The sequence below is a fragment of the Oxyura jamaicensis genome, chromosome 9 (genome assembly GCF_011077185.1).
Source record: "Oxyura jamaicensis isolate SHBP4307 breed ruddy duck chromosome 9, BPBGC_Ojam_1.0, whole genome shotgun sequence".
Classification (NCBI taxonomy): domain Eukaryota; kingdom Metazoa; phylum Chordata; class Aves; order Anseriformes; family Anatidae; genus Oxyura; species Oxyura jamaicensis.
This window is the reverse complement of record NC_048901.1, coordinates 8,949,530-8,971,893: the sequence shown is the minus strand read 5'-3', so window position 1 is coordinate 8,971,893 and position 22,364 is coordinate 8,949,530. Positions and strand designations below refer to the sequence as shown.

At 41.6% G+C, this 22,364-nt stretch overlaps 2 protein-coding genes across 8 annotated transcripts in view; both read right to left on the bottom strand.

Moving 5' to 3' along the window:
• WDR33 (WD repeat domain 33) overlaps positions 1–18,123 on the bottom strand; it is a 67,707-nt gene extending 49,584 nt beyond the window's left edge. The window contains exons 1-3 of one of the 7 annotated variants that reach the window (XM_035334029.1): positions 18,099–18,123; positions 18,033–18,054; positions 630–854 (exon numbers count right to left, since the gene is read on the bottom strand). In XM_035334029.1, the coding sequence (XP_035189920.1) occupies positions 630–833 (204 nt within the window). In that variant the 5' untranslated portion in view covers positions 834–854; positions 18,033–18,054; positions 18,099–18,123. Of the gene's footprint in view, positions 1–629; positions 855–17,570; positions 17,721–18,032 lie in introns of those variants that run through there. The other 6 variants (XM_035334028.1, XM_035334030.1, XM_035334027.1 and 3 more) reach the window with 6 other exon arrangements.
• Positions 18,124–18,646: 523 nt separating this feature from the next.
• POLR2D (RNA polymerase II subunit D) lies at positions 18,647–21,463 on the bottom strand. Its single transcript, XM_035334977.1, has 4 exons — positions 21,350–21,463; positions 20,770–20,950; positions 20,210–20,305; positions 18,647–19,250 (listed from the first exon to the last, which is right to left on the bottom strand). Exons 1-4 carry the CDS (start codon positions 21,420–21,422, stop codon positions 19,172–19,174), a joined length of 429 nt encoding a protein of 142 aa, XP_035190868.1. The 5' UTR covers positions 21,423–21,463; the 3' UTR covers positions 18,647–19,171.
• Between the last annotated feature and the right edge of the window lie 901 nt (positions 21,464–22,364).

The following is a 22,364-nucleotide window of genomic DNA, read 5'->3' as shown; positions in this document are numbered from 1 at the left end:
AATAGTCAGCATTTGTAGAGTATATCTTGATCAAAGAATTTTATTTATGAAGAAATGAAAACCACCCCATCAGGAAAGCTAAATAATCACTTTTCACAGAACGATTTCTTCAGAAAACTTCATTAAAGTTGTTCTCTATCTTTTAAAAGTACAGAATAGGATTTTCAGAGACCACAGTTCAAAACAGTGTTATTTAGTAAAACGAAAATACATTTTATGGTGATCTGGTTTTGGAGGAGAAAGGGAAATGGTTTATTCCCACTCCAAGAACTTTTTATTTAAAAATAAGATAATTACATTGTTTACACTGAGTTGTATCCACCAAGTACTCAGAACATCACACAAGACATTCATATGCACTCCCAAGTTGTAATTCCAAAACAGACGATGTTAAAATTGATGTTTACAATTTAACTGTAAATTCAGTTGTGTATACGTGCAGTTTTATTACAAATTACCAAAAACGTGTGTTCACCCTAAACCAAGTTTACAGGCATTTGTCACTTGGTTTGAAAATGGAGCAGTAGATCTTTCGATATTCCAGACTGCTCTACAGACATCTGGAAAATGGAATTCCAAATTCCATGAAGGAAAAATGTTTTTCAAACAAAACCAGAAAATTAACCAACCTCCAAATATTTAATTACAGAGGGATTGTAGTCTATAGTCTTTCGGTTCACAGCTTTTCGCATTCGTTTTCCATCAAAAGTAAGCTGTTGCATTGCTTGCTGCTGTGCAAAATCAGGTCTTTTGTAGAACAACTGCCGAGGCGCCTGGTGCTGGAACCTCGGCATATGGAAAAATCGGGGCGGGGAGCCAATTTCTGTGGCCATGGCTATCTTGTTTCTGAAAGATTTAAAAAAGTGAAACAATAGGTTACTACACAATAATGATAAAACTGCAATATTAGTACCTCCAATAACTTAAGTCTACAAGTATGAATAATACTTCTACCCAGTAAACAGTACTTCTTGAAGTTACATTTGCAGCGTTCTCTGAACAAGTGTTTTTCTTCCTCTGTGTCACATATCACTCACCTTAAAGTGATCAAGTGATAACTAACTTTGATCAAATATTGAGAGGAATTTTGTACTGAAACACATCACTATAAAGTCTGTTATATTATTGCCTAACTGCAGGAAAAAAATGCCCTCAATAAGAATACGGGCTAGAAACAAGCAGCTCCTTCCAAACAAGGTGATGCTTCAGATTCAGTATACAACAGGAAACACCATGGTACTTGCCATTTAAACTATTAACAAGGAAAAAAGTTTTAAATGACTACACTAAAACCTTACTCTAGGATGCAAAAATGAAATTACATTTCCTTTACATAGCTTATAATAAGCACACCACAGATCACTTTCTGCCTTAAGGTACACTTTCAATTCCATTACTGCAAAAATCAATCAATTATGTCATTTTCAAGATTCTCTAAGTGTAACCAAACATCACCCCGTTGAGGTTTAACCCAGCCAGCAGCTCAGCACCACATAACCATCCACTCACTCCGATCAACCAATCCCAGGGGGAATGGTGGAGAGAAACAGGGAACAAAAATGTAAAAAAAAAAAAAAAAAGTGTTGAAATAAAGAAGGTTTAATAGGACAGAAAAAGAAGGGCAATAAAAAATAAGAACAAAAAGAATGTACAGATCTAGTGATGCAAAATGCCATTGCTCACCACCAGCAATAGCTATTTTTTTTCTGACAAAGAGAAATTAGCCTAAAAGTAATTTTTAATTCTGTAAAATCTCCACGTGATACCATAGCAAGCTCCTCAGAGCTGAAAGCTACAAAATATACTGACTTTAATGTAAATACGGACTTCAGATTAAGTACTGACACATGCTGAACCAGTGAAAACTCAAACTTAATTTTCAGCTAGTACTCCTCTGTCCCCAAGTTGTAGTTTGGCATGAGTTTAAACCAAAATAAATTGAAGAAAGCAAACAATGCTGAGAAATCTTATTTGCACAAATGCTAACATGCTTACCCAGAGTCAGAGTGCATTTAATAAAAGGAATGAAAACGGAACTGGTAGAATTCAGAACAGGAAACTGAAATCTGCCTGGACATCCATGAATGCAATTTAAGTTTAATTAAAGTACTCGGACTCTCAATTTGAGGGAGCTGGAAAGATATTTCAACCACTGAGCTTACAGCTTTATCTTGCCTTTATCTCAGTAATTGAAAAATGTTTCATTTTTTTAAACAGCAAAATAAAGGTCAGATAGACGTGTTAGATAGAAAAGAGGGTATGAAATAGTGCCGAGGTGCAGGCTGCCTTCCAACACGCGATTGTTGGTATGGGGCAGGGCTGATCCTGCACAGCTTTGCAAACCTAGAAGTCATACGCTCCTTCCTACTGCTAACCGAATGGGCGTCAGGTGAACAGTAACACTATCACCAATGACATCTTGCTGTTAGCTCTGAAGACAAAAGACTGAACTAAAATGACACATTTCCTTAAATGAGGTCAGAAAATTTAAGACCATTGGCAAGAGTAGCATCTTTTATTAGACCAATTTGTGTAATTGGAAAAATAAGAACTTTTACATAAACAAGCTTTCGTATTTGCCTGAAAGCTGCTCAGTACCAGGTGGCCTAATAAGATAGTGTTTGGAGGTAGACCTAGTAACATCCCTGTCACCACACCATTACTGAAACATTAAGCTCCTTTGAAACAAGAAAAAGGAGGCAGAACTTTCTTGCGCAGGAAGTATGCCAAGTACCCCAACGCTATCTCACGTTCTCCTACAACTCTTAGGAAAAGAAAACCAGAGGAAAAAAAAAAAAAAAAAAAAAAAAAAAAAACACTTCTAATTACTATCAAGTCTAAAGACACCTTTAAGCCAGTGAGAGGAAAAATAAGGTAACTTTTCAAGCCCACACAGTATCTGTATTCCCTTACAGGGAATGGAAAAATGAATTTCAAGAACCAAGAGTAAGAATGCAGACACACACATGCTGCAGCTTCCAAAATACTTTGATCAGATATTTGTAAGAAGACATAATATAAAAACACCTTTTTAGAGAAATGCTCTAAAGCAACAGGTTAATTCACCAATCACTCTCACATTTCAGAAAAACAGATCTCCTGAAAAAAAAATCTCTTTCAAATATAGGTAAATAAACATTTACTATATGAGCCATTTTAGACGGGACATTCCCAAAGCTATTTCAAGCAGTCTCTGGCTTAGATTATTGTAAACACCATTCACTTAACAGGAGTAGCAGTGGAAACAATGGTTTATGGTTATCAAAGGCATATACGGATGTTAATTACACCTCCTTGCACTTAGACCAAAAAAAGTTTTCTTCAACATTTGAGATCACTGCCTCCATCACAAAAAGCTTCCTTCATGCAGTTGCAAATGGTATGAATTTACAGAAGGATTTCATCCAGCTGCTCATAATCATGTCCTTCTAATAATGCCTTGAAAAAAAGCATGATAAATGCTTTTATCCACACAATATCCTTACACCCAAGTCATCTTTGCATACGTCATACCTAGAGCATGCAGCTGTGTATACACACAGCAAATGACGTTTCCAAGAAGTTTTACAAATTAAGGCTTTTCCTCTGCATTCAGTTATCAGATCAAAATGGAACATTCACCTCCAAGAACTTCTACTTGAGTCAGACAAACACAGCAGTTTAATATTGAAGCTACCAGTACCCTAACTTGTCTTGTGCTTTTGCGACCAGTGCCTCAACAGTCTCTCCCTTAGCTCACTTGTATCAGCTAAAAAACTGTAAAGTTAAAAAAAGCCTTAAAGGAAAACACTTCCGCAGTATAACAGAAACAGTGAAAATTAACTAATTATTTGCATTGCAATAGCACATTGGAGTCCAAAATACGACTCAGGTCATTCAGCGGAAAAAAATACTTTTATAGAAGAAGTAATTCAGCTTCCCAGGCAGAAAGTACAAGATAGCACCACAGTGCGAAGTCAGCATAACAACTCACTGTTCAACACATCAGTAATACCTACTTCATTTGATTGGAGAAATGTTACTAAAAGGAAAGAAAGCAGCATCTGTACATTGTACATTTACCAGCTGTGCTTGTCCAATTTAAAAAATCCTATGGTGAATAATCATTTCTGAAAAAAGCACTCTGCATTTAACTTCTACATTAAGAAATTCTTAAGTACATCTAAATAACATCAGACCTAGTCCAACATGTTATTCAGTGCTGAAACTTTGCAAGTAAAGGCATTCCAAAATGTTCTCCCTTTTTTCATCCTTTTAAACAACATCCCTCCCTGCTCTGGAGACCAGCAGTGGGCACTTCTATGTCTTTCCCATTCCTGAAACATTCATGTTATTTCTGGGAAAATTCTTTCTAGATCTCACCATCCAGTGTTCTTCCTTACCTGGGAATCTTCTTCCCACTGTAAAAGAATTGTGTAGAATAATATACTCCTGAGGCATGCCACTTCCACTATCTTTAGCAAAATGTTTCAGGTTTTAAAGACCAAAACCACAGATACGTCCACGCAGCTCATTTTACTCTCCACTACACAGGAATGGAGCAAACCATCATGGCTAAGGGCTTCGAACTGTGACACACCGCGAGACTCATTGGCATGTCTTGGAAGCACAAAATCACTGGGGGGAGGGATAGATAAAAAAGGATTTTTATTTTTGCAAATCATGTAATCTTTAAGTAAACTGTCTTCCTAATGTTTTAAATTACCTGAATTAGGCGTTCTGAAAATAATTATTCCTTTAAAGAGGAAATAAACCTGAGCAAAAGATTAAATCAACATTTTTGCATCTCCTGTTTCATTTGCTGAAGCAGATATGCTTATAATCTACACGTGTTAAAAATACACTTTACTAGAAATGCTGAAAAAAACAGCACAGATGGCAACTTCCACTACGCTTTCCTGAAGATACACTGGGAATCTGCTTAAAGCAATCGGTCTAGCTGACAATGAGTTAAACTCTTCCAGAGAGGTAACTTTGATTCTGCTCTATGCAGATGTTGCAATTTTTCTGAAGCAAAGATTGACCACATTTCCTTCACAGTACAAGACAAAATTCCACAGGGAAAAGAGGGAAAAATATGAAGAAAAAAGGATGCTCATTTAAAGAGCTAGTAAAGAATACATTATTTTGACCAATTCCTCAAGCTACTTTGCATTTCAATCTCCTGTTTTATTGGAAAGTGTTTCATTACATTTACGGTATAAGAATTACCCAAAGTCTGAGAATTGTACAAGTGTGTGAGGCACTCAAGAATCTCAAACAATTTAATCAGTACTATTAATTACCTTTTAACAGCAATGTTAAAAATAATAAAATAAATAAAATAATAAAACTAGTAAATATAATTAATTCATAAATAAATAATTAAAATAATATAAATAATAATAGAAATGATAATTTTTTCATAATAATAAAAGTAACATTATATTACCCACAGGCTGAGCAATTAGTGGATTGAGAGCAGCCCTGAGGAGAAGGTCCTGGGGTTGGCGTTGGCGGAAAAACTCAACACGAGCCGGCAATATGTGCTCCCAGCCCAGAAAGCCACCCGTACCCTGGGCTGTACCAACAGGAGCGGGGTGAGGGAGGGGATTGTGTCCCTCTGCTCTGCTCTCTGGAGACCCCCCCTGCAGCCCTGCGTTCATCTCTGGGGCCCAGAAGGAGGCCCCATGAGAATGCTCAGAGAGCTGGAGCACCTCTCTGTGGAGCCAGACTGAGGGAGTTGGAGTTGTGCAGCCTGGAGAAGAGAAGGCTCTGGGGAAACCTTACAGAAGCCACGTGCCTAACGGGAACCTGCAGGAGAGCTGGGGAGGGACTTTGACAGTGGAGTGCAGGGACAGGAAAAGGAGTTATGGCTTTGAAGTAAAAGAGGGCAGATTTAGATTAGATACAAGGAAGGAATTTTTTCCTGTGAGGGTGATGAGGCCCTGACCCAGGCTGTCCAGGGAAGCTGTGGGTGCCCCCATCCCTGGCAGTGGCCAAGGCCAGGCTGCATGAGGCTGGGGGCTGCCTGGGCTGGGGACAGGGGTCTTTGAGGTCCCTTCCAACCCAAACCATCCTGTGCTGTACCGATTTACAGTACTACACTTCACTGATGTCTTTCCCAGTAGTTACCCAAGTGAGGCAACAGCTATGTTAAGCAGGAACACAGAAGTACTTCCTTAACAGAACATGACTTTTGACCAAAAAAAAAAAAAAGAGCATCCAATGCAGCGATAAGGAAATCTTGCAGTGGTCACTGACATGCAACAGTGCAGTACAAGTTTGCCCAACACAGCCCCATGGCCATGCAACGACATACTTTAAATAAAAGACAAAAAAACAAGAACAGGAGAAAATGCATACAATTCCTGTCCTTTGAGTATTTTTAAATCTCAGTCCGACTTTGAATTAAATAAAATAATAAAATTTTATTATAAATAAAAAATATTATAAAATTTATAATAAAATTAATAAAAATGTCCCTAAAACATGAATCACAAAACTAAAGACAAAAATACTGACCTATATCATACAAGACTATTTTTAATCAACATTTTCTCAGGATTTCCCCAGGGCTCTGCTGCCTTTAAAGATACTGGTAATACATACTAGCATTCAATCACTGCTGTATTCTATCTGTAACAAGAACTTCCAGATGAATGGGTTCTGAATTCAGACCATGCAAAGTTGGGGAAAAGGATTTGGTAGCTTTCCCAGACCTGGACATTCTGTTCCAACAGATGTAAAATAATATCTCCTACAATTGCATGAAAAACATGAAGGTTGATAAAGTAACCATTGACCAAGTCAAAATTTATTACTCTGCCCTAATGTCTTAATCTCTTGCTATTTGGAGACACCTGAAAAATGCGTTTCATACACAGCCATGAATCTACTACATTGACAGCTTTTTCCCCTTCATTTCAGCTCTGAACTCGCTCATCCCAAACACATATACCCAAATGATAGTCTGAAACTATAGAATATGTAGCATTTTTAGCATATCAAAAAAAAAAAAAATGTATCACCATACTGTGAGCAAGACCTGGAAAAATACAATTATTTTGATGCTGGTTTTGATTCAAAATATTTATTCTCTGCAGGAAGAGAAGCAATGTCAATATTTGATTGAGAAAGGAAGCCCTACACCTTTCAAGTTTTACATACAAACACACAAGCCCCAAGACTCTCTGGAACATTGGAGAAAGCATGCAGACAGATAATCTGAAATGAAGACATCTAAAAGCCCAAGGGAGAATGGGCTACAAAGGGAAAAAAAAATTACAGACTGAAAGTGTCTCCCAGGCTTTGTTAACCTGAGGAACTTGCGCAGTTGAATCTGCTCAGCTGCACTTAACTTACATGTACATTTAACAGATTCTTCAAAATCCGCATTTTGAGTGGCAAGGAAATACCAAATAACCAAGAAGATCTCAGACGTAATTCAACTTATGCTCAAACTAAACCCCTACCTAATTCCGAACAGACATGTCATTTGCAGAAGACTGGTGCATAAATACATTATTAAAAAATCAAAATACTTCCATTCACTAGACTCTAGAGCCATATCCTGCTTTACTGCTTTCACCACAGGAGAGAAAACTGCTTCCCCAAGTCAGATGCCCCAGAACAACTCCCTTTCTGCACCCCACAAAAGGGACTTGTACAGCAAGTTTCTTGTCATGCACTTCAAACAAGGATGGATGTTTGTGAGGCTGCACTAGACTTCAGCTGGAAGATGCACAGGATTTGGTTTACTGCTAAGATTTCAGTGTTACTGATTTGATTGTTTTGCCATAAATTAAAATTGACTTGCAATACTTCAATCAGTTTTAATAGTAAAACAATATTCTTCCTCTCTGAATTACCAATTAATTCCTTCACCTTGACTCCTACGTGGCATTTGACAAGAGCTGCATTTAAATTGTAACCCAGTCTGTCTCTTTTAGCCCTGTGAGTCACTAATACAATAGCAATTCATCTTAACTGGCTGAAACATGTCCAGCTTTGTTTTCATGCACAAGTGGTTACCGATGCTGCTTTGCTCTGAAGCTTACTTTGCCAGGAAGCAAAATTTGGACTAACTTTAAATCACTTAACACAGGATGACAAAAGGAAAGGAAAGACAACTTAAAAGCACAAAAGGCCTCTCTCATGCTTGCTAACCCTAAGTATCAACATATTCTTCTTCAGCTATGCATTATATCAGGACTTGCTGAACTAATGATAATCTTTGCAAGAAACAAATTAAGAAGACACAGCTGCGTCTGCTAGGGATGCTCAAGAGCACAAGGCCAGGCCCCAGGTACAGACCCCGCAGGTCTCCTTGCTCATCTTCACAAGGTTTCTGTTGACCTGTTCCCTCAAGTGTTTCTAGGTCTCTCTCAACTCAAGAGCTGTCTAGGTATGTGAACTCCCAAACCACCAGCTTGTCATCATCTTTCCCTCTCATCTCACGTAAGACTGAACTGGAACTTTTCTAGATTCTAGAGACAAATTACGATCTAGGCACCACAGGGAAGAAATACAGCCACTGTGCTTCCATTTGGCTACAGTCAGCTCCTGGCACGAGAGACCTCAATAAAAGACTCAAGCCCTCATTTTATAAAACACACAATCAGCAGAGAACAGGAAAAAAAATAATTAAAAGAAATCCTACAAAACATCATCTGAGAACTTTATGATCAGTGTATGGAAAAAAGAACCAGCGGGACTATAGCAGTTTGCAGGACACAACACAGCAGCTGCTATCTTTGATTCAGGAGCAATCTACTGAGATTCAGCTGATAAATGAAGTCCACATCATCTAATGACAGTCTGATGCTGTTCACACTATGAAACAGAAGCAAACATTTTAAAAATATTAAACTTGGGTTGTTGAATTCCAACTTCAATGGCAAGAAAATATCGAAGCTGTTTTTTTTTTTTTTTTTTTTTTTTTTAAAAAAGACTTGGAAATTAGTAAGTTGAAACTTTTTACGATTTGTCCTTCGTAACCTTACTCTATTGAACACTTAGCAAACATACCCTTAACTCGTACAGCTTTTACATAAAACCAAATGTTAAAAGCAAAGAAAAAGGATTACAGAACTCTCTGCATGATGACCCAGAGAACGCTCCTTTTTCCTTGGTGTTACTTGGCCAGTCTTCTGCAGTGCTGTTTGCCATACCAGATTCTTTGCCAAATAAAAATAGAAGAACAGCATATTAAATTTCCATTACTAAGAAACTCAAGTCCTCAAGAACAGCAGGAGGAAGCAAAATAACGCTATCATTCATAATCATGTGAAGAAAAGGTGCATTCACAGAGGAAGCAAGAATTGTGATAAACAGAACTAAAAGCAGAAGATGAGATTTTTCCTGTACTTATTAACTATAATTAAAAACTCTTTTCTACCTCTCTCTCCAAAAAGATTTTATACTTCAACAGAACATTGCAAGAGAACAGAATTTTATTTATTTGTGTATTTTAATACTCAAAATCATTCCCCAGCCATGTCTACAGCCTGGATAACTCGCATCCAGAAGCAGAGACCTCCGCAAGACAGAGCCCCCATCTTCTCAACACGTCCTTACCTCATGAAGTCAACACGAGAAGATTCTAAACACTGCTCCTGCCACACTGCAAAATAAATGCCCTGTAATGTACTGGCCCACCGTAATATTCTAGCATTACCCAAGGAGATTTTTTTCAAAGGTTTTTGATTCTCTCTTGATGAAAACTTGGAGATGCACACACAAAATAAATCCGAGACGCAGAGTTGTTTGTTCTCCCTCCCCAGACCAAAATGCAGAGTTGGGAGCAGTTAAATAAGCAGCTATTTTTACAGGAATAAATGCAAATTAATACCTTCAGTTGCTATGTCCCAACACAGCTACTGAAGAAACACATTTAGTCTAGAGTAGAGAAACTGGTGAGAACAGTTCAAACTTCACGAAATCATGCAATGCTGCTAAATAACTCCTACAGACCCTGCTACAGAAATTCACACCACACACTACACTGTAGGGTTAACTTACTGGTGAGTCAGGGAAGGCCAGTTTAAAAACAAAACAAGAAAAAAAAAGACAACCCAAAACACCCTAAATTATGAAATCAGTGCAAGAAAACACTTCTGAATTATTCTGATCAAGTCCAGTTATGACTGTGGCATTAGTTACATCAATAAAGACAGAATTGCAGAGCTTAGTTTCCCATTTTCTATTCCAGTTAAGATTTAAGTCTAGAATATTTGTAAACTTCTGCCAGTTTGCTGTGGAAGGTCAACATATAAACTGTTTGCTACTTGCTGGGCTAGAAACTATCTAAAGAGGAACAAGCTGACAATAGCCAAAAAAAAAAAAAAAAGATAACTAATCTTCAGTTCTGTGTGTCTGCAAGTCTGTATAACATTACTTGAGCTATTCTAGCAGCTTGATTTGAAACACACTTATTTGAAAACAGCCAACATGGAGATTCTCCTATCAAGGAACCTTGAACACAACACTTTGTACAGCGATGGCTGATGTATATACCACATACTCATACAACTGAGCCCCCAAATAACTAATTGCAGATTTTTGTAAGACTTGTTCCTTTTTTGTAAATTTTATTTTAGTATTATACAATCCTGTCATACAGTGTAAGCTAAGTCTTAGATCACTTATTTTCTATAGTCACTCTTTCTCAAAGAAATAAAAAGAGATGACAACCTTCAAACATGAATTTAAGACTTCTGGCAGCTCTGGCAAAGTCAACTATGCACTGTAGACTTATTTTGTTAAACAAGACATTTCCTTTTGCTAGCTCAGCACAAAAAGAGCCAGGCCCAGTTCATGTGGTTACATTATAATCACTTGAATGAACAGAATTGCATCGTTTTTACTGAACACTAAATTCAGAAAACAAAACCATTTTAACAAATGTGAATTAAAAATACGTTTTCTTTTAGCTGAAATCACACAGGCATCTCATCCAGATGCCCTTCCTCACGAATCAGGAGGCATACAAATCCCTATGTGTGATTACAAAGCCTGTACGTGACTTTATGTACACTGCTCAACCACCACATTTAAGCTTCTCTAGTAACTAATATTTACCATTTAGTGTTGTTCAATAAAAGCACATCCATTCATCTTCTCCACCAACACATCTTTCGGTTAAGAAAATTCCAAGTTCACATACATCGGTTCTGCACAAAGTATTTTAAAGAGTTAAGGTTGCCAAATCTCAATTCCTCCAGTTACAGGAAGTCAGGCTCCCCATGAGAACAGCAGTTCAGTAAGAGAACATGTCCCCAGAGAGCTGCAGGTCAGAAAACTAAGTTCTCCAAAGGCCTAAAATCCCTTGGCATTTCTTTTCTACTTCATACCACCTGCCCTGAGAATATCAGCTAGCTCTCCTGGCAAAACCAGCATTCCACTCTACAGTTCTAGGCTGGTATTTTCATCTTACTGTACTAATATACTCGGCAGCTTTACTGCTCCAGGCTCTGCAGAAGGTATTACCAGAAATAGATCAAGCATGCTTATTAGGCTCAAATTTGTTGAGACACAGAAATATTTGCATCCACCAACAGAAAGAGATAGCAAAACATGGTTTGAGGACTGACTCAAGTATGAGTTTAACTCCCAGCTCTACAATTTAGTAACTGCACAAACATTTGAGAACAAGTATGCTGTATTAACACAGAGTCCACAGCCCTTTTACTTGCAGATTTGGTCAATCTATGATTTTCTTGCTACAAAATGTGAGTAATCTCTGCAAAGAGGAAAAACAATTTGCTTACAAACATGACTCTAGAGAAAGAAAGGCATTTTGAAAGGAAATTGATTTTTATTGGGTGTGGGGGAAGGGGAACAATGTGAGGAAGCACAACTCCTCATCCTGGTCACACAAATTAAACGTGGTGATAACTGCTCTGTGAACTTCAGTACAAAGAGCCTAGAGGATTGCTTAGATCAAGTTCTATCATGACCTGAACCAAACCTAAAGCTGTCGACACCAAATAAAGTCCTGCCTTGCCCCCAGCTGCATGTTCCCGCCCTGTAATCCTCCTTTAATCCAGTGAGGCTTTGTGTGACCGAACTGGCCATCCACCTAAGGAACTACCATGTTAAGAAACCCTTTTTTTTGTTATCATTAGTCAAAATCCAGTTCCAGGAATGCCCCTACAGACAGACACTTGATGAGAAAACAAACGAAAAGGAGGAGCAGGGGAAGTTACCGCTGCAGGCTGCAATGCCAGCTGGGATGACAAACAGCCCCTGGGCAGGCCAGGACAGCACAGAGCTGCAGCAGCACCATGAAGCCACGTACTGCATCCCCCAGAGCAGGGGCGTTACGTAGCAGATCCAAAACGCAGCTCTGCCAGACTCAAATTTGTTGACAAATACTCATGCACCCACAGCAGAATGCAAATCACTGAGCTGCCACAGCTTGATAATAAACACCGGAACTAAAGCAAACACAGAAAATATGGCAGACTGCTTGTTAGCCATCGAGTCTCTGGCCTCCCTTTACAAAGGAGCACACTAACATCTTCTGCTGCAAGCCTCCTTTTGATCTAGGGAAGTGATTTAAAGGAAACCTCAAACAAGTATTTAAACCAAAGAAACACTGATTAAATCAAGTGCATGCTTTATATTAAGGCTGCGTGCTCATCATGAAGCACATAAAAGAACCTCAGTTTGAAGCCATCTCTACTTGTAGTTGCAGAACCACTTTGGCTCACACTGCTGCCTTACTCCACTGGGGGTGGTCACTTTCAGATAAAGTTACGGGGGAGGGACTATACAATCTGAAAGCCAAGTTTCATGACCAACTGTCTTAAATTACAGCTTGCTACTGAACAGAGATGTTTTTAAGCATTTAGGGACGCATTTTCCAAAGAGCTGACAGAGCTGCCATCTTAGTTAAAAACATGAATAGTGCAGCCTGCCTACCAAGACACAGTCACAGCCACTCAGCGCAGCAACAGCCTGCAAAGCTACTGCAGAGACGGATGGTTCCCAGCAGCACTTCTTTCCCTACTGCCTCAACTGCTCCAAAACCAGCATTTGTAAGGTGCAGGCCAAAGCAGAAAATTGAGACAGAATAAAAGTTACCCCAAAAAGCCTCCCTTTCACTCACAGAAATGCTCTCCCTGTGCAGCTGCTTGAGAAACTGCATGAACTCTGGAACCAAGAGAAGAGAGGCAGCAAAGCATAGTTTATTATTTTTAACTTTTAAATTAAATTTAAATTATTTAAAAGCACTAAAAATTTTAGGTTATATCAAATTCACAGCTCTACAGAATACATTTTCAAAGCCTCAAAATGCTTATATAAAATAAAGTTTATTATCCACTATGTATCATTTTAGCAAAGATTAATTGACAGCAATGAGCTCACGACAAATACTGTTCTTCATATCAACACGAATTCATTAATTTAAAGTAAACAGAAAACATTAAGTGCTTAGTTTGAGGAACTGCATGGAAAAAAAATCACATTTAAATGGAAAAATGAAACTGAAGATAGATTTGTAAGTCTGTTAGGAAAAAAATGTACCAAGGTTACTTGTTGCAGTATGCAAGCACCCAGAGAGAAAGAAATCATTTCATTTAATACTTAAAAACATGAAAAATCAGTTTTTATATTATATGCACGTATATGAACACTTCCATGTAATTAAACAACATGTGCGTATAACAAGTTTTACCAGGGTTATTCTACAGTGAAGTTTAATGCTGTAAGTCTTCCTGCAGGAGAGAAATTTTGATAAAAATAACAACTACTGAAACTGCTTAGAACAAAACAACCCCAATTCCAGCAAGATTTTGTTGTAACTTCCTCAGTACAATTCATTGGTAGTAGGTTTTCCCATACTGTGGAAGTTAGCATTTATTCTTCCTGAACAACAAGGTACCTTTATGAACATGAGGGTTTTTTTTAATGTTATTAGTAAAGACCATCTACATGCTCTTTATAGACCAGGGCCATTCTTGCTACACAGAATCGTATTTCTTTGTTTAATGTGACACAGAGTAGCATCGTTGGAGGGAAACAGTAACAATACCAAGTAGCTTCCTTTCAAAGCATAAAATAATTTGATTCCCAGTATTCCTCCATATTCGGAGAATGCATTACAAATAACAGTGATGACTCTAAAATAAGAAGGATCTATACCAAAACCATAAAGTAGCTCGAGAGAATGCAACTTTTGGTTGACAACAGGCTCTACGTGAGCTGGCAATGTGTGCTTACAGCCCTGAGAGTCACCTGTACCCCGGGCTGAACCAGCAGCTGCGCAGCCAGAAGGGTGAGGGAGGGGATTGTGCCCCTCTGCTCCACCCCTGTGAGATCCCACCTGGAGCCTGCGCTCAGCTCTGGGGCCCCAGCACAAGGACACACAAGCATTAGAATGAGGCCAAAGGAAGGCCACGAAAATGATCAAGGGGCTGGAGCAACTCTTCTACAGGCTGAGGGAGTTGGGGTTGTTCAGCCTGGTGAAGAGAAGGCTCCAGGGAGACCTCATAGCAGCCTGCCAGCGCCTAAAGGGAGCTACAAGAGAGCTGGGGAGGGACTCTTTGATAAGGGGAGTAGCGATAGGACAAGGAGTAATGGCTTTAAACTAAAAGGCGTAGGTTTAGGTTAGATTTATGGAAGAATTCTTCCCTCTGAGGGCAAGGAGGCCCTGGCCCAGGCTGCCCGAGGAGCTGTGGGTGCCCCATCCCTGGCAGTGCCCAAGGCCACGATGGGTGGGGCTGGGGACAGCCGGGGCAGGGGGCTGGAACCAAATGGGCTTTGAGGTCCCTTCCAACCCAAAATATTCTGTGATTCTGTGAACTTGGTAATAATGAACTTCATAGGTTTCAAGTTGTATGTCCAGACTTATGCTTAAGCCATTCACAGGTACAACTGTCTGGGCATGGTGGTTAGTGTTCGGTTGTTTTTTTGTTTTGTTTTGTTTTCTGCAGACCAAGTCCCCTTTAAACAAAAGCAAGAAACTGGATTTTTTTTTAAAAAATAGGAAAAAAAATAACAGCAATGCAGGGCTGTAAGACTTGACAACATTTCTAATCACAACCTCCACAAAAATGCAAGCTTCTACTATGCTTAAACGCGCTCAGGCCTTACCTTTCCCCACTATAAACGTCAATTTATATTACCCTACCACAAAACAAAAAATCATTTTAATCAGTACTTCCCATCACAGTGCATGCAGTGTCTTTATACCAAAAGCATTATCAAAAGTAATACCACACAAGAGAGACTGGCTCGTTTTCTTTCCTGGTAAATATATACTTGGTATCCCATTTCAAGTTTCACAACAGAATGAGTGTTCCACCCAGCCAGGATGCGGAGAGCAGGTTGAACCAGAAATGGAATTCCAGCAAATGTTGTTTCTAAACACTAGTGGGCAAGAACGGACTGCGGGTACGTTTGGTATCATTCTGAAAGCCTGGGACCATGTGTTCTCAACGCTGAAGTGAAGTGAGTAACACAAAACCAAGAACTGCTTAGTTATCAGAAGTCTACTTCTCTGCTCTTACTTTCACAGATTTTCTAGGTAAGAGAGGAAAACTTATGTTAAGGTTTCAACCTTTTGGAAGATCTTTACCATATCCTCGCCCCATTATTAAGCTCTAACAATATTCATTTTAACTGCAGTTTAGTTGTCAATGAATTTTTTTCATTAACTATGCCAAACTGTACACCTGCTTTTACTTTACATTAAATTTCCATTAACAAAATGATATGATAACAGCAAGAAAAATATGGCAAATCAACAAACTTGGGAAAATTCACAGACATACTACAAACAGTTTTCCAACTTGTTTTTTGAATATTCCTGCACAAAGATATGACTACCTTCCTGAAAATATAAGCTAGAGTAATATCTGGGCAAGATTCTAACTATTTTCTGTTTCAGTTTTAATGAACAAACTAGAGAAATTCCCTAGATATGAACCCTGCAGCTAGCAGATGCAACAAGTGAAATATTTTGCTCCGAACTATCTCAGCGCAAAGTTAAACTGTATTGTTTTCGTGTCCCTACACAATCAAGTCTTCTCCCTGTTTTTTTTTCACGTCACTCGGAAGACTAAGACATCTGCCAGGGATGGAAACAAAACAGAAACTTTCTCATCTCCTTTGATCAAAACCTCTTTTTGCTGTCAAAAGCTACCTACATTTCAAGTTTAATTTATGATCATATTATTACTTCCTGCGCTGATCTGCTGCTAACAGGAACAAAAAAACTGATGAGAAATTTTCCAATTCCCTTGAACACAGCGACGTTTACTGCTGCTTTTTGGTTGACATTCTTTTACAACTTGAAAGAGCAAGGATCCAGTGAAGGACCAACACTTAATGTAACCGAGGCAAACTTTTAGTGTCAGATACTACAAACTGTTAAAGTATTTTAGCAACTCTAAGAGTTTCCTATTAGATTAGATGATATTTAGATACTGGCCCAGGCTGCCCAGAGCAGCTGTGGCTGCCCCATCCCTGGTAGTGCCCAAGGCCAGGCTGGGTGGGGCTGGGGGCAGCCTGGGCTGGGGAGAGGGGGCCCTGCCCAGGGCAGGGGGCTGGAGCCAGGCGGGCTTTGAGGTCCCTTCCAACCCAACCCATCCTATGGTTCCATGACAAAACGTGCACTAGTTATTTTCACATAACGTTCTGTACAGCTCAAAGAGATGCTCCTCCATGATCTGTCAGTATTTTTTTTCTCAAAACTGATGCCCTTAATCTGGTTAATTCCATCAACTTCTGAAACAGTCAGATGTCCGCAGGTTAAGTCAAGCGGAGCTTCTGAAGTGTGGAGCAGGTGGGCAGCGAACTCCAAAAATGCTAACAGCAAATCAACCAAAAGACACAACCAATTGTTCTTACTAAGCTGAGAGTGCTTAAATAAAATGTATTTTAATCACAGTTTCAGAGCTTCCCCTTAGGAATACTATAGCATAACTGAATAAGATGTTAAGAACTAGATTTTTACAGATATTTTATGTATTATTATACTCCAGATGATATGAGAAAATTGTAGCAAACCGCTTAGAATTAAAAGTCAATTTTGCTGACAAATCAGTCAGGAAGAAGGAACCCTAAGTATTTTGATACAGTATTGTCTACATACTGTAAGCTTTCTGACAGATATGGATGTGGTAGTGCCTTTCTTACAGGAAGCACAGAAGCGTTTCTGAGTTAGAAGTATAAAAGCATAAATGCAGGTTGCAATAAGGATGAGGAACTAACAGCTACACAGAAAAACAGATTCCCAACTGCTGCTCAAAAATGGTGATTAAGAATTTCATGAGGTAGGAAACCAGCAGAGTATCGAACTACTTACCTACAACAAGTTTCGTAAGATGAACAGATACGCTCAAATGAGTATCAATACCATAAAATATTGTATTTCAAGGCATACAAGCATGCAATTTTAAAAAAGAATCTAATAGCAATAGAGAATTAACACCCACTTTCAAGAAAGCATAAAGTTTAGTGAGTTGTCTCTGGTCAAAAAGAGAAGCAGTTTATAGCATTTTTAGCATTTAGAAGTCCCCTATGTTTACTACTCATTCAGACTGGCAAATTACTGACAGAACGTGCCACCACACACTTACCAGGCCCACCCTCCCTTCCAGCGTCATAAGCTGCCTGCCACATGGGGTTCTACCCAGCCCGCAGAGGCCTGGGCTGCCTAACTCGCCTCTCCAAGCGATCCCAGCCTGACCCCAAGCCTCAAACCCAAGGCACAGGAAGAAACAGTAGTGCTTAAAGAAGAAAAAAAAAGGGGGGTGGGAGGGGGAACCAAGGAGAGGCAGGCCCGGGAGAGCCGTGCGAGGCGCGGGGCGGAGGCCTGGCAGCAGAGGCCCAACCGCCCAGGTCCGAGGCCCGGCAGCAGGTCCCGGAAACCCCCTACCCGCCCGGCCCTGCCGTGCCCTTCCCGCTGCCCTCAGCGCCGCGCCCGGGGGCTCGGCCCCTTCCCCGCGCCTGGGCCGCGGCCTAAACATGGCGGAAGAGCCGCGCTCCCAACCGCTGGGCGCCGCCGGCGGCCCGCCCCCGAGCCCCCGAGCCGCACTCACCGTCCCGCCGGAGTCGCGTCCGTCCCGTCCCGTCCCGTCCGTGCTGTCCCGGCGCTATCCCGTCCGTCCCGTCCCGCACGTTCCCGTCCCGTCCCGCCGCCGCCTCACGCGCCCCCTCCGCGGCCCGCCGCCATCTTCCTGCCCCCACCAGCGACGGGGGCGGAGCACGCGCCCTACGTCAAGACGCACGGCGGCGCGAGAGGCCGCGGAGACTACGCATGCGCGGCGCTGCCAGACGTGCCGGAAGCCAGACGCCCCGCCCCCGGGTTCCTTCCCCACGCGGGTGGAGGCGCCAAGCGGCGCGCGCGTGCGCACTGAGGGGCCGGTGGCCCCGCGCCTCGGGTCACGTGAGGCGGCGGCGGGGCGGGGCCCCTGTCGCGCAACCCTGACGGGACGGCCCGGCCCGCCCCGCGCTCTGCGCCCTGTCAGCGGCGCCGCGCCGCGGCCCTCGTCCCACCCGCCCCCCCGGCCCCCCCCCCCCCCCCCCCCCCGCGTTTTTTTCTCCTTCCAAGCTAGTGTTTATTGAAAAGGCCCTCGTAATAAAACCAGGACAAGCATCCAACGTTCACAAAACACAGACTGGCAAATTGCTGACAGAACGTGCCACCACACACTTAATTAGAAATGTCTTTTAATTTACACTAAACAGCAATACAAAGTTACAGAAGCTGTAAAATTCCACTATCCCGATCGAACGATTAAAAAAGACAGAAACAGACTCTGCCCGTCCCTCCATCTTCCAAGAGTCAGGTCTCATGAGTCAAGAAGCAGTGTTCCCATCTCTTTTGGAAGTTCACAAAAAAAAAATAAAAAAATCTACATTTCTGCTAAAAAGCAGAAACACGTAGAACAATCCCAAATCAGGGAGAAGGGCATACAAGAAACAAATACTTGAGCCACTAAGACTTTTCAGATTCTTTGGCCCTCACAATACAGGAGTCCTTAACCAAACACACATGGAACAAACCAAGAGGACTAAACTCATCCCCAGTTCGGGAACACCTGCACGTGCCAATGCTGGAGTACCCTTTATCCACAACTCCCTTACTCAGACGGGGAGCTGGATTGGTACAGAGGGCTGAGAAACAATCAAAGCTCTCAGATTTTTCTGCCTTATACGGAAGAGTTGAGGGTTAACCTTAGTACTGGAAGCTGCGTTTAGTCTGAATGTCATCAAGAATCTGCTGTAATTCCTCATCTTCAAATCGGCCCTCCAGGCTGCAAGATAAAAAACAATGAGGGTTTATTAAAAGTTTTTGAAGTAGTCTTCCCACTACCCTCTGTATTCATTTCAGATACCCACGCAATGCCCTCTCTGTAGGTGAGAGAACTGCTTCCTTCCCAGAACATTCTGCTGAATGATTTCAAATCATTGTATCAAAAAGGCAACCCCGGTGCTGGCTTAAACAGACCTCTAAATGAAGCCCATTTAGCCTCATGCTCATAAGCCAGTACAGACTTACTGTGAAGAACACAAGGAAAGAGCCTGAAGTTGCACCAAGGGAGGTTTAGATGGGACATTTGGAGTAATTTCTTCCCAGAAGGGGTGGTTAGGCATTGGCATGGGCTGCCCAGGGAAGTGATGGGGTCTCTTTCCCTGGAGCTATCTAAGAAATGTGGATGTGGCACTTAGGGACATGGTTTAGTGGTGGATTTGGTAGTTAGGTGGATGATTGGACTTAATGATCTTATGGGTCTTTTCCAACCTGAAATATTCTATTATTCTGTGGAATCTTAGCATACAAGGAAGAAAACGCGGTTCAGATCAGTTTGATTTCCTCCTCTTTCTCAGGCCATGAGGTAACAAAGTAAAATATGATACTGGAAGAAGTTTATGTCCCACCTGTACATTACAGAACAGTTCATAGGAACACTGTGTTGTTTGCTCCAACAGAAACAAACAAACAAAAAACACAGCAGAGAACCACAATTTGAGCCATTGACTCATTCCAGTAAATTTTATCTCAAGTGCCTTAGGGATACTTAGAAAGTTTGCTTCACTGTCAACAAATCAACAGATCAACAAATCAACAAAGATCAACAAATACCTGAAGAAAGACTGAGACAGAAAGCTTCTCCATCAACAGACCCATATTGAAAATAAGGTATCTGTCCATAGCTACCTTTAGATCACAGGAAAGTATAAACCAGTCCTTTGGCAATATATAAATGCTCACCTAGGAATCAAAGCTTTGGCTTCCTCAGCTGTCTCAGGACACAAGTTAGCCAAACATGCCAATTCAAATTTATGGAGCTTTTTCTGGAGCAGCAAACTGTAAGGGAAGACAACAAGTTGGTGAAATTACAAGACAGAAATATAAAGAGGCGTAACACAAACCAAACAGACACCAAAGAACTACCATGCTTATGGCACTGAATTCAAGTGTTCTGTTATTTATTTATTTTCCAGAAATAAATACATTACATAATTTAACAGGAAAAAATCACCACCACGGGAAGCCCCATTTCCCCCAGAATAACTCTAAAAATAGTCTAGAAAAGCCTCCCATTTACTGAAATCTGCTGTCAATCTGCTGTCAAAGCAGTTCAGAAGGCAGGACCAAGACCAAGTACAATCCTACATGAAGAATTATGATAAAAGGTCTTGTCTTTCCAGAAAGACAAGATTTATGAGTCCAAATCAGGAAGCACCACTAAACTGTACCTGCATAAAACAACATCAATATTACATTTCAAATTCACCAATATAGTCTTATATTCTAATTCTTCCACTCACCTACGAACACTGGCAATGGTTTCACGGTTTTTGAAGCGGCTGAAGCGCGCTGTGTAATTCAAAGTTTTCATGAAGACTTCAGAAAGCTCCTGCTCATCTTCTGCACTCTCATTCTGTTGCTTACGATGCTCAAGAAGCATATGCACTTCCGAATTTAGAAGAGTTTCCGCAGTTTCAAATTCTATATTTGAATGAATGAACACCAGCATAAAAAAAAAAGGTAAAGCATGGATTAAAAAGTCCACTTATGGGAGTTTTTTATGTAACTGAGCTTTAGAAAATAAAGAAATAAGCGTGCTTCACTGTAATCGTGCAAGCCCTTTGCCAATGATTGGACAGAATTTCTGAAATATGTAGGTATAAATATAGATTAAAATCACACCGTTTTGCACGACTACCCAATGTGTTTGTCTTTTTGATTGCCCATTTTACTTTTGCAGCCACAGCCTCCTGGTTTCTCACACTTTCTCACACATGCAACGTGTTTTTTCACCTACCCCTGGCAGAACTTCGTTCCCCCACCCCACCCCACCCCCCGCCGCCTCCCTCCCGTCACGGCGCGGCCCGGCCGGGCGCCCACCCTTGGGGAAGACGAGCTGCGAGGCGTCCTCCTCCACGTCGGCCGTACGCGGGTCGGCGCCGCCCGCCGCCATCGCCCCGCTCCCGGCAGCGGAAACCCCGCGAGCGGAAGCGGCGCGGCCGCCCCGAGGCCCCGCCGCCCGGCGCTGGGAGCCGCAGCGGGGCGGGCCCGGCTGAGGGGGCGGCGAGGCCGCTCAGCGCCCCACGGAGCGCACCGTGTGGTGAGGGCCACCCAGGAAGAAGTGGCCTGGCAGAGCAAGGGCTCGGGGCCCGAAATCTCGCAGTGCCTAAAGCAGAGGCGCAAGTGAGCAGGCTTGGGGTGAGCGCGGAAGGGAGCCGCGCTCGTATCTCACAGGGATGAACTGAGCGGTGCCTGTGCTCACGCAGCCGTTCAGGAAGTAACTGGAGAGCTCGGAACCGGGCCCTGCGTTAGAACCAGTGCAGCGGGACGTGTTTGCCCAGAGGAGCAGCGAGGCAGCAAATGCACCTTCAGCCCCACACCGCAGTGCAGCCAGGAGCTCCAGGCGCCTCTGTTGTGCTTCAGCGACATCGGGAAAAGTGTAGCAAACTCTCTCCTTAGGAAGACTGCCCGTAGCAGAATTTCTGTTTAGCTCGGTGTTAAATACACCTGAGTTTGGGAAGAAGGAGAATTGATAGCACACTTTGGGTGGGAGGGAGGTCACCGTCCTCAGACCACCTGGAACTAGGCTGTAGACCTCAAAAAGTGTTAGGGAGGCTGAAAACAATTACATTTCTCCTGACAGTAGTCATGGGAAGGCCGCCAACAAAATACTTACCAAGGAGTACTTTCCCTAGAGAGCTCACATGAAGGTTTAAGACTCTTAAAGTAATCATCTTACCAGACCTTACAATGTCATCCTGTGCCCTTAAAGGCAAAATCAGATGGTTGGAGAATTTATCCTGAAACCACTCCTGTTCTCATGAACTTGGATCCCTGCTAGGTGAACTGCTTCTTGTGTGCTGGGAAAAGGAACACGTTAAGTGTAAACCATAAG

Excerpts from the sequence above, each read along its gene's own strand:
- POLR2D (XM_035334977.1), bottom strand. The coding sequence starts at position 21,422 with ATGGCGGCGGGCGGCGCCGACCCGCGTACGGCCGACGTGGAGGAGGAC. Across the intron at positions 20,306-20,769 it reads ACCATTGCCAGTGTTCGTAG|TTTGCTGCTCCAGAAAAAGC; the intron begins GTGAGTGGAAGA and ends CTTCCCTTACAG. Across the intron at positions 19,251-20,209 it reads GCCAAAGCTTTGATTCCTAG|CCTGGAGGGCCGATTTGAAG; the intron begins GTGAGCATTTAT and ends TTTATCTTGCAG.